Consider the following 12,217-nt stretch of genomic DNA (forward strand, 5'->3'; position numbering starts at 1 on the left):
AACCAGGGTTCGTAGAAAATATTTTAAAACTTAGCTTTTCTACTACTCAATTTGGATATATGAAAGTTCCTCATTAAGAATGATGTGAATAATTTATAGAAACAATCATAAAATGAGATTATACTTTGATGTGTAATGAATTTGGATTCATTAAACGTCAAGGTATTATCACATTTTACATACATTTCTGAAAATATAAACAGCTAATTATTAAAATGACCTCAAATATCATCATCAAGGCCTGTCATATAAATTATGTATAATAGAGAAATGTTTATACCTTTATAAAGCCAATATTCAAAAGTTATTTCCAATACGTATGTGGTAAAGGCGCAAACACAGCATATGCTAACACATGGAATAAAGTAATTTAAACCCCAGTATCCATGGGAAAAAAATCAACAGTTATGTGAACCATGCAACAAAACGTAATGCAATATAGTGATTACTAGCTTAAGAAGCTTGGGCTGTGTATGACGAGCCAGTAAAACCAGCTAATTCTAAAATAATGTAACAATTGCATCTTTGTTATTGTGGCTGCATAGCACAATGTGGCCACTATCAGCCACTAATTAGAAAGCCTGGACCAATGGTGACACAACGGCCTCTGTTCTGCAGGCAACCGTGAAGGCTCTGCTATCAGGCCTCAGACTCCTTTAACCACTGGCACCTTTGCCAGAGCAGAAAAAGTAGGTCTGCCTTCCCTAAAGGGGAAGCAGGGGCCTCAGTGACATTCAACGCTGTGTGCCAAAACATTTAAATGGCAACCATTTCCCCGGAGTGCTTGCAAAGTACAGTTTAAATTTCACATAGCTGTGTTGTTCCAGGTACAGCTTACAAGTAAACAGGCCTAAACAGAGCGTGGAACAATAGAATTACTGACAGAAAACAACAAAAAGGACTTACAACAGGTACATTTTAAGACATTTTTTGTTTTACAACTGCTAAAACAGAGAGGAACGTTGCTGTTGGAAGGGAAAACCACCATGACAGTTTACTTTATTTTGCACTAATGTTAAACTCTTTGAACAGGTTGTAAAGTTAGCTGTGTCATTTCCTGGCAGATGGGCAGGCCTCCTTAATAAGGGAACTCATAACTAAAGAGTGTCTCCTGAGTCATGCGAGAGGCCGCTCCTCCTGTAGGATTAAACATCCATTAAAGATCACGGAACCGGGGCACGGACCTGCAAAATAAAAGAGAGCTGTCAGAGTTAACCTGACACACAATAAAAAAAAATATATAAAAAAAACAGAAGCAGATTATGGTAATAATGTTACTTCGCACCTTCATAACCAGCTGCGGCCTGGGGACTCCTAACCAATCACAAAGCTGATTCCTGTGTGTTTGCACTGTGGCGAGGTCGCTCTCCCTTAAATGGATATTTAAAGTGTCAATATTTCACACAGAGCAAATACTTAGTCAATATAAAGTAATTCTTATTTTCATTTCTAAAGCAGAATTTATTGTGACCAACTGCTTTGCAAAATGGTACCAACCACTTAGTGTCACTTAGCAGGGTCATGACATCATCCAGCACATCTGGATCAGTAACGTCATCATAGGTCAGAAGCATCTCATACATCTCGCTGGATGTGGTCTTTCTTATCTGTAGTTTTAAGAAAATCATTCAAGTGTAAGAAATTTTAAAAAAACATGAATATATTTGACATATATGACATTTAAATAAAGACTTAAAATGATAACAATTCCTTAAAAGGTTAAAAAAATCTATTTACATCAATTTAACTACCAAATCTAGAAATAAATGGCAGTAATAGGACTCCTGAAGAAAAGGTTATCTCTGATTTAGTATTATTTGTTTTGATTGATTGATCTGAAAAGGGGAAAGTACATCTCATATATTGTGACAAGGACTTAAATAATTAATCAAATTAATTGTGATTAATTGATTATTGAAATATTCGTAAACTAATTTAGTAATCAATTAATTGTTAACTGGAGGGTAGAGGATCTAAAACATACATTTAGCTTACAGAGCGACACACTTAGAGCCTTAATTATACCAAGATTGTAAAACAACATATAAACATTTCCCATTTAAGATAAAAAATAAATTGTGTGTCAATACGCTCTATCCAGAACTCCACAAGTGGAAACGATTGAGTTTCACCTGGTTTAATTTTGTAAAAAGTTTTCTTTAAAGAATCTTTAACAATCCGATTATTAATTGATTGATCAAAAATATTATCGACAAATTTATCAATTTGCTAAATAATCCTTAGTTGCAGCCCTAATTGTAACAAAACAAAATTGTAAATAAACTGGACATCTACAGAGGAATAAAACTAAGACTAATACTGTAAAATATTTAAACAAAATCCAACAATCAATTTATAAATTTCCATTAATGTCATTAACACCACAGAACATGTTCATGATAAATTTAGCCCCTCATCCATAATTTACATCTTGTTTATTAACTACTGCAGGAACTTTAATGCATTCTATGTGGGGATGCCCTGCAGTAATTCTTTTGTGGTTAAGGTAATAATTACGCTGTTAAAACTGACAAACCATCTTCCTGTAGATCTGGTGTGACGTCTTTCATTAGAAGACTCTAGTATTTCAATGGAAGTCAATAACAGCAATCAGGGTTATGTTTCCCTACTGCTCCAAAACTTTACAAATTGTGTTATAAAATGAATAAGCCTACCTATCATTTCAAGTGCTAGCATATATATTATTATCTATTAATAGGACTCTACAGTAGGTGGACCTACCACTGGGAATGGATGGCAGAGCAGCAGCAGCAACTGGGTCAAAACCTGCTTCCTTACGTCTCCCTGGAACTGGATCAGCCCACAGAAACTGAAAAAACAACAATAGTAGGGCTTCATTCTGCTATGTAGATGCTGTCGTAGCCTTAAATATAGGATACTTACACGTCAATACAGGCACGAAGCTTGGCTACATTCTTGGACTTCCTGAAGCCTTTGCAAAGACTCAAAAGCTCCACACAGACCTGGTGACTTACGAAACAAAGAGACAGAAAAACTTTACTCCTCCTAGATCTATAAAAACAGTTTTAATATACAAAAAATATAAAATAATCACTAACTTTTCATGTGTGGTGAAGATTTCAAAAACGCTGTTAGCAAGCATCTGACTGAGCATTTTAAGTAAGGGAACGGATACCCTAAAAAAAGAGGAATAAAAAACAAACATTGCATTACATACATATATCACTCAAAAGTGTTTTTAAGTAATATTACAGATTCAAATGGCTCTATGTAGAATGAATAGAAAGGACTTGACAACCTTAGCTCACTTATGTACCTGTCATTGTGAAGATTGTCCCTAAAGACCCTCAGTAGCATTTGTGAAAACTGTGACAGAGCATCGCTGTCAGTCTGGATCCCTCTCAGGAAAGTAAACAGAGACTGGGAGGAGTGATGCACCTGAACAAATTCAGGAAGAGCGAAAGAAATGATTCAAATCCCATTCTGAACACAAAGACTGAATAATTCACTACAGTAATTATAGTAAAAACAGATTAAACAGATCATCTCAAAGTAAAATATGGTAATAATAAAAAATATATAAAACCAGACCTAGAACAATGTTAATGCAAGCTAAATAAAACATCAATATTTAATGAAAAATCTGTCCTTTCAACTGGTAATAAAAGCACATTAAATAATGGTACCAGGTGAATCTCATTAAATGATTTTTCTCCCTAATGGACTTCAAACAAGGTCAAACTGTGCGATCTATATTTGTCAGAATGGAACCCTGTTTTTTTTTTTTTTTAGACTAGGGGCCTATAGTGTGAGAATCTTAATCTTGGCCCATACATTGAAGCAATCTTGGCTCCTTATTCCAAAATGCTGTACAAATATATCACTGCCTCTCGTCTCTGAGGATATTTCTGTAGAGGAAGAAAAACTATACGAGGAGGAGATAAAAACAAGACCTAGGCTGGATCGTCTCTGAGGGAGCACATTATATTGCGCCAATTTCAGACTGGCTTAACTCCGCGGGCCTCACTGCTGTTATGACAGGCTTAAATGTTATATTCCTTATTACTTCTATAAACATTCAAAGTTAAAAATAAGCTGAAATCTTTGCAGCTTGGACCTCTCTAGAAAAAAGTCTGGTTTTAACAGGTTAAATCGCAGTGGGAGAGAAATGAAAGCGTGATCAACCCCAGTTTGGGACCAGGTTGAACCTCTAGAGAGAAGTTGTAAGAAAAGACTGCAGAGGAGTTAAGCAGGCATACTTTACACATATGCCACAGATTAAAACCTCAAGACTGTTTTTCTTTGTGTATATGAAAAGCAAATATTGAATCAATCAATGTTTGAAGTCCAGTTATCATGCAAAAGCTGGCAGACTAAAATATTGCAAATTAGTTGTTCTAGGAACACATAAAGCAGGTGTTACACAGAGGGCAATAATAAACAAACTGCTCCCCCTGTTGGTCAGCAGACCTGAATAATAAATTCATAGCTGCTAAATAATTACTGGCTACAGTGGAGCTACATTTTATAATAAACAAGAGCTTAGCCAATTTTAAAACCACTTTAACGAGAAAGGTCTCATTTATTTCATTATCTTTAAGAAAAACAAAACTTAGAAATATTAATTGATATATAATACATAATATCTGCTATCTACATATTTGGCTTGGTTTGATTACCTTCGCTGCATAAATAAGTGACAACTGTGAAATCAATATCATAGAGCTTGGATAAAGAAAAGCCAGTTTTCAAAATAATATCAAACTGTCCTTTAGTGCAGCCAAGGTTAACATCCAGCTTTAGTGCTCCAGGGCAAACATTGTGAAAGTCTCTGAAGGGTTGCAAGGGAACCAAAGCTCTCCTCGCACATCATTTATGGCCAATCTGGTCATCATACTGCTGTGGTTTGACAATTTTCTGCTTCTTCCACTTACTATGGACTCTGTGATCCCTCCCACTGACACAGAGAGCCCCAGCAGGGTGTGGTACTGATACTCAGGCAAGCCAAGCAGCTGTGCGATGTACTTGTAAGCCTGGGATGAGGCATTCCAGTTTAGACTGGTTATGGTCTCACTGGAAGAAAAACCAAACAAAATTAAAGATCGCCTAAACATGTCTTTAAATCATACTTTATGTATTTTAACCAGTGAAAAATGTAACATTATATATATTTTTTAGCTTAATAGTGTTCAGTGCTGCCTGTTTACTTGAGATACTCACACAGGAAAGATGTTCAACAGCTCCTCCCTGTGGGGTATATGAGGTACTTCAGGATCGGTGCTGTGAAGGAGGCGTAGGAAGATGTTTCCAGCATGAGCTCTGTAGTGGTCAATCTTCTCTGCAGCCTGTTTAGCTAAGCAGCACATCATAGACTTCACCCTGCACAGAATACAGATATTATAACAGGTGATTCTAGGTGCTCAGATAGTGTTTACAGTCATTTTTGGGCCTGAATTGATTTCCTGAAAGTTCAAAATTTCCAGACATATGCCAGCGTATGCTCACACTTGGGCAATAAGTTACAGGTAAATTATTTGATCGCTGATGTTAGGTTTATTCTTTATACATCATGTGCATTGTTATTCTGTTAGCCAGATTAGACAGAGTAGAAGGCCTTCCTTCACATTGTGGATGTCACCGTGTATGGAGGTCATCTATTCAGGACAGCCTTCGTGTCTTTAGAAGTGCACAGGATATGGGCACATCTTGGAGACGGTCTGATAAAGGGGAGCTATCTGTAATTCTTGGGCATAGAGGCAAGATGCATACAGGTCAAGGCATGGATGGCATGTGAGTTTCTGATACGGACAGCTGAGCTTCCACCTGATGCAAAACATGGACTCATGAGTAGGGATGGGGATCGAAACCCGGTTCTATCAAGGACCCGGTTCCAGTTTTTTCAAAACCCGAAAATCAATAACGTTTGGGCTTATCGATACCACTATCGAGTCTGGTCTTTTTTTTTTTTTTTCCCGGAGGTCCTGTAACATAATTGTGTGTCCCTCGAGTCGCGTCACAGCATTTAAATCTAATCAATCCAATCACTGCAGCATGTCTACCAATGTTTTGGAATGAAATTGTAAGCAAACAGATATTAAAAGTAAAACAAGTGAAGTCTGGCAGTTAACTTTGCTCGCAACTCGAGAATGGCTGAACGGAAAAGACTCCTCCTCCTCCTGCTGCTGCCCCGCCGCACCACAGTCGGGCCCGTCTTCATCATCCACTCAGAGAACCACTGGTTAGCGCGCACACAGACTTTGTAGCTTGTCTGGTCACTTAAAAATGGTAATTGTGAAATCCGTGTTGTAATCGGCAGCATACAAGCTAGTTAGCTTAAAAAGTAAATAAAGTTTCAGACGTGCTGCGTGATGATGTGTTCAGGTTGGCTCAGTAAAACGACAATTAGGTTATCATGATGCGTTCAAGTGTAACGTAAAGAAAAGGGAAATTGAGTTTTTGGCGAGAAACATGAGTAATACAGTTGTATATTGCTGTAATTATTTTACAATATATAATTAAACTACTGATGCCAACATTTATTAAAAATTACATTTAATTTAAAATAAAATTATTTATTTGATAAATATTTTCCTAATCTCTAAAAACCTGATGAAAAGTGACAGACATGTTAATTTTTCTGCAAAAAAATACCTGTTAATTTATGGGCTGATATTTTATTTCCTTTTTTTCTGACACAGCATATTATTCATTTAATTTATATACATTATGACATTTTATTTTTCATTTGGTGCTGCTGATATATTCTAGTTAGTTTTATGTCATTTAGAAGTGGCCTATTACATTAGCCATGTTTACTGAAGGCTAGAAACTTTTTTGTTATGCTCACTTGTTAAGCAATAAAAGCAATACCAGTTCTGTTAAAAACATATTGTCGCATCGTCTTTCCACCAAATAACAGAAAAGTATCGATAGTGGTATCGATAAAGACTCGGATCGATAAGGAGTATCGATAAAGGTATCGATATCAATAAATATTAACGATCCCCATCCCTACTCATGAGGTATAAGAAGGAGAAGATGACCTTGTTCGGGGCTCAATCTTTGCTCAATCTTTGCTGGATGCTCGCTGATGTTTTTTGAGCCCACAGCTGTGCTGACTCCAAGCATTTTGTCTGTCCTGTAACAACCTGATCTGTAATAAACTCTGTTACTTTTTTACTCCTGTTTTTATAGCCCTTTTTTATATGGTTTTACCCAATTTGATTTAAGAGTAGAAAATAACTTGCCCCCAGGAAAAGAACCGGTAGGGAAGTTCTGAGGCGCAGCTGCCTTCAGGGGGACATAACTTCCATATTAACACTGACATAGGTTAAGTGTAATTTACTCATAAGTCGTGGTGTCCAAGTTATCTAAAAACCTATGAGTAACTTGCGCGCAACTTATCAAGAACTTATCTCCAATGCACATTAACATATCTGATGTGGTCCAGACGGCCACTGAATGTGTTTCTAACTTACAGCTACTGTGTAATAGTGTATTGGCAGCGTTTTGGTATAAAAGGGGGTTCACAGGAGGACATCGTCTCTACTCCTCCAGACTTCATCCCCATTATAGGGTGAGCGAGAAGGTGAGTGTGGTGGATCCTCCCTGCGTTCACGCCCAACAAACTTCCTAGCAGATATGACATTGAATCTGCAACAACTGCAAATCTTCTTTCTTTCTTTTTAATTATTCTTTTTTTTTTTTTTGGTGGGCAGTAAACAGCAACTAGGTAATAATGCAATCAAAGACATCTTTTTAAGCAGTCTGAGTGGATCGCTGGCCCCCTCAGGACACTGGCTTGTGCATCATTTCATGGGCATTATGCTGCCATGCGTTATGTATAAGTTAGGTTGTGGTTGGACATAAGCACTGGAATCGTTATGAATAAACTATGTAAACGCCCAACATTGAAAAAGTACATAGAAAATTAAGCCATCTAATTATGCCAGCGTTTTAGGAGATTCTGGGACGTCAGGCGTACGCTGCCTAAATCGGCAAGGTGCAACAGGGCCCTCAACAACTTTAAAATATTTTTAAATTGTGTTTACAATTGGGTCACTTATTTGCACGCTTATTTAACTAATAGAATCTTAAATTCTGTTGTAAAAGCATGAGCTAATATACTGGATCATGGCCACTGACAAATACTTCCTGGTCTGAATCTACTAAGGCAGGTAAAAAGTGGCAGGTCGGCCTGGTTGAAGACCAACCCAAACTATAGCAACTCCAAGTTCTAGTGAACTCCCCCCCCCAAAAAGCCTCCTAGTAGAAAATCGAGAAAAGAGAAGATTCCCGTTCTTACCAAACAAAAACTGGGAAAAATAGAAATATTTCAAAATTGAAGTACATTTTTTTTTTTAAATTGGCAAACTACTTTCCATTGGAATTAATGCAAATAAAAAAATAAATAAATAAAATGCTTCTACCAGGTAAGTGTATTGTTATTGATAAGACCTAAATTGAATCACATTTTAAAGGCACACTATGCAACATTTTTCAGTTAATGTGTTCCATAACGTTTTGAAAGATTAAATGAGTCATTTCAGGTTGAACAAAGGTATTCTCGGCCGCCCTGGTGGTCTGTGGGGGAAATACTGCACTTGCAACTGCAGGAGCACCGACCCGCACCCACAGGCTCAGAAGTCTAGCGAGAGTCTGTCTTGCTTTACGGCGAGAACTGCTACACGCCCCCAGTTAAAAGCATGCTCGTTGCTAGCACAGTGGCGATCTTTGTGCAGTTATCATGGCGGAACCAGCGTGAAAACAGCGAAAGCCCATGTCGGAGCAGGCAAGAAAGAGGAAAAGGGCTCCGGTAAGAGAGAGGAGTCATACACGGGTGAACATCGGGCAAGCTTTTTCCGAATGGCGAGAGCTAAAATAAAAAGAAGGCTGGAAGGCTGACGCGGACCTCGCGTTTCTGCTGATGTGATTGTAAGTAACATTGGAATGGTTTCTCTCTCTCTCTGTGCATGTTCATACTTTCACTGTGTTAGTCATTCGTTGCGTTCGCCTGTCTGCTAAGCTCAAAACAACCGCGCCTGGCTTGACGGAGAAACCAGGAGAACAGCTGTGCATATTTACGACAGTGCACTTTTATTTTTGCCCTCTGGGGGGAGCCTCGCTGGAAAATCAACACCGGTTGCATAGTGTACCTTTAATTGGTCTTCTGCATTCCAGCAGCTTTGGCAGAAAACTGCCCCCTTGTTTATTTCGGTCACCCAATAATGTAAAATGTTGTTTGCTCTTCAACGGTAGAATATTATTGCCATATAATTATTGCTAACCCTAGTCTCAGTATTAATCAGGATCTTATCTTACGCATACATAAACTTCTCAGTGACATCTGAATGCCTCCAAAGCTTTAGCTCTGGCTTCAGTGAATACAAAATTTCACATTGTATTCCAAGCATTTTTTGACTCTCATCTTTGAATAAATTTTCTGTGCTTTTTCAAACATTGGATTTTGGACTTCTCCCTCTTTTTTACACCCCTACTGGGATGTGCTAACTGGCTTAACCTCATTGCTACTTCCTGTAAATATACACAGAAAAGCTTCATTTACTGACAAATTGAGCAAAAACAAAGCACAAAAGCAACCTAATTCCCCAGAAGAACGGGGTATTTCTTTTAGAAAAACTTTGATTGCAACAACAGTGAACTGTTGATGTATAATAAGGGCCGGGTAATGACTCAAATACCAAGGAAAGATAAGAACAAGTTTCTCAAGATTGAGAATCCATCATTCTCAATCCAATCTGAACAGATCCCATCCCAAATTGGATTGCTAGTGTTAAAAAAAAATTATTATTTTTTTGGTTGGTTGGTTGGCTGTAAAGCTGAGCTAACACGGATCTGAATAATAAATCAACAAATTAACATAACTGTACAGTTATGTATCATATTGATATGATGCCATTGCATATTTAATTGAGCTGGAAATGCTGGCTAAAAAGTTCAAAGTATTTATTTATTTAATCAATCTTTGGTTATATGAATCGATCTTTAGAAATAAATATAAGAATCGATGCAGAATTAAAAAATCTATTTTTACCAGCACATGTACAATTTAGAACAGTCATGTAATGAGACTATGCCCCTTGAAGACCTAGCAGAAAGTATGACACCATAATTTCTTAGTTTCACTAGGCAATGCTAAAAAAAAAAAAAAATGCATGCTGACTCCTGTCCAAACACAAGCCAGAGCAAATGTGGTGTTGAAGAGAAAGTTTACAACAGAAGAAGCAGGTGAACGTTTTACGGTTTATGACTCACAAGTTTGGTGGAAGGATCTCTGGAGCACTGCTGGCTACCATCAAGGTGAGTTCCTCTAGACTGGTCATTGCTGCCTTTCTCACCCTGGCGGGAAAAGCAAACAGTCAAACCTCACAATAAAAACAGAAAAAATAGCCGATAATGTGGATTCACCTTAAGCTCATGAAGCAAAGTTACAGTTCATCTACAACCTTGTTTAAATGTACAGAAAAAAAAGATGAGTGCACAAAAGTAGAGCAAGTCTAATGGATGGAAACATGACACTTTAAAAGATCGCAGCCTGACTTTGCACAACATGTTCTGAAGAGAGAAACAGAGCATGGTAGTGGAGGGGTGATGAGTTTGAATTGTTTTGTAGGAATTTGCTCCTTCATATTCAGTAAGTTTTCTGTTAACCTGTTTGAACTCTTTCTATGAAATCAGATCACTGAAGCAATAAAACAGTAAGGTGTGAAAAGGAAAGTGAGCAAGTAGAACCACAATGAAGGTTTGGATAAAGTCACTTCTGTGACTTCTTAATGCTTAACTACAGCTAGGAATTTTCTTAATCTGCTAAATAATTTAGACTATTAATGGAAAATTTGAATAGAGATTTTAAGATTTTAAAGAGAGGGTTCTTTTCTTTCGCCGTCACTGTAGGTAGGAGCCTCTGTTTGGCGAAGCAAGGTGGTTATTCAACATATTTTACTTCCAGAAGATTCCTTAAACAAACATGTGGGACAATAGATGATTATATCAAAATTGAGTGAGGACTAGTATTCAGAAGTTAAACCTTGACCCCACTCATCAAAACAAATAATGCACCAACAAAGCACGTTTTAAATAAAGTGAATTTTGGATGAGTGGTGAAATTACATGTTCAATCAGTACCCTAGTGTATATCCTTTTAGTACTTTGTGATTCAAAAAATGTGTGGAACAAATGTAACAGGATGACAAAACAAATGGAAGCAGGAGGAAATAAATAGAACAAGGAAAGAAAACTATTACTAGATAGCCTGAGAGAGGCAGCCCATCCCTTCATACAATGACAAGACACGTCAAGTGACATTCCTGTTTAGTCCCCAAGCATGGCCTGAAGCTACATGTGAGAGGTGTTTTTTGTTTCTACGCCAAGGGTCAGAAGAAATAATTAAAAAAAAAAATTACACCAGAGGCCTCACTGAGGAAGGCAGTCATCAGAATAGAGGACTCACCAGGCCCCGACGTCGCCTCTGCTGTCTGTTGTGTAGTCATTCAGGCTGCTGAGAAGGAAGCCGTACACCACAGCTATATTCTCTGAGCAGAGGGCAGAGTCAGGGCAGCCTTGGGAACAAACACCTGCCTTCATAAATACCCTGAAGAAAGGAATGAAAAAAGTTCACAAAGTGGTAAATGGGGCAGATGGAAATAAATAATTAACATTACAGGAAATATGTAAAACACTGTCAAATTATAGAATGGGTGTACAGTTCCGGTCCTTCTGGTAGAGTCAGTCCACAGTTTACTTTAGCATTAGAGCTCACGAGGAAACATTGGCGAGACAGGAGGTACCTTTGTATCATCAACTCCATCAGGGAACAAACAGAAGAAAACTCACTGAGCCACTGATCTGACTGCGTCTCTCCTTGCCTCGGTTAAATTCCCCTGCTGCTGGCTGACAGCACACATGTTCTGAAGGCCTTCAAAGATCTAAGAAGAGAAATGAAACAACAAAAACATCTTTAGAGCTTCTTTATTTATCCAGGTGAAATATTTTTTAAAAAGGATAGTGGTTTGCATAAACACAGTTAAACACACCCACCTGCATTAGTTTGCCGTGGATCATAAATCTGGGCAGAGAACCGAGGGCGCGAGCAGACCCGCAACAACAGAGCACCTGAGAACTCTTCAGTCCTTCAAGGTACTGGGATATGAGCACATCTATGTGTGTCAACACAAACCATCATCATAAAACTCCAGTAGACAGGTCAACCTTTTTG

At 37.9% G+C, this 12,217-nt stretch overlaps 1 protein-coding gene across 1 annotated transcript in view; it reads right to left on the reverse strand.

The window, feature by feature from the left end:
- Positions 1-912: 912 nt before the first annotated feature.
- tbcd (tubulin folding cofactor D) overlaps positions 913-12,217 on the reverse strand; it is a 32,713-nt gene continuing 21,408 nt past the window's right edge. The window contains exons 27-39 of the mRNA XM_038302555.1: positions 12,040-12,158; positions 11,836-11,927; positions 11,453-11,593; positions 10,258-10,341; positions 5,203-5,361; positions 4,917-5,055; positions 3,299-3,420; positions 3,081-3,158; positions 2,905-2,991; positions 2,743-2,830; positions 1,498-1,607; positions 1,286-1,370; positions 913-1,184 (exon numbers count right to left, since the gene is read on the reverse strand). Coding sequence (XP_038158483.1) covers positions 1,164-1,184; positions 1,286-1,370; positions 1,498-1,607; positions 2,743-2,830; positions 2,905-2,991; positions 3,081-3,158; positions 3,299-3,420; positions 4,917-5,055; positions 5,203-5,361; positions 10,258-10,341; positions 11,453-11,593; positions 11,836-11,927; positions 12,040-12,158 — 1,325 coding nt within the window. The 3' untranslated portion in view covers positions 913-1,163. The remainder of the gene's footprint in view (positions 1,185-1,285; positions 1,371-1,497; positions 1,608-2,742; positions 2,831-2,904; positions 2,992-3,080; positions 3,159-3,298; positions 3,421-4,916; positions 5,056-5,202; positions 5,362-10,257; positions 10,342-11,452; positions 11,594-11,835; positions 11,928-12,039; positions 12,159-12,217) is intronic.

This window comes from Cyprinodon tularosa, unplaced genomic scaffold (assembly GCF_016077235.1).
Source record: "Cyprinodon tularosa strain WSP-4 unplaced genomic scaffold, ASM1607723v1 ctg495, whole genome shotgun sequence".
Lineage (NCBI taxonomy): Eukaryota > Metazoa > Chordata > Actinopteri > Cyprinodontiformes > Cyprinodontidae > Cyprinodon > Cyprinodon tularosa.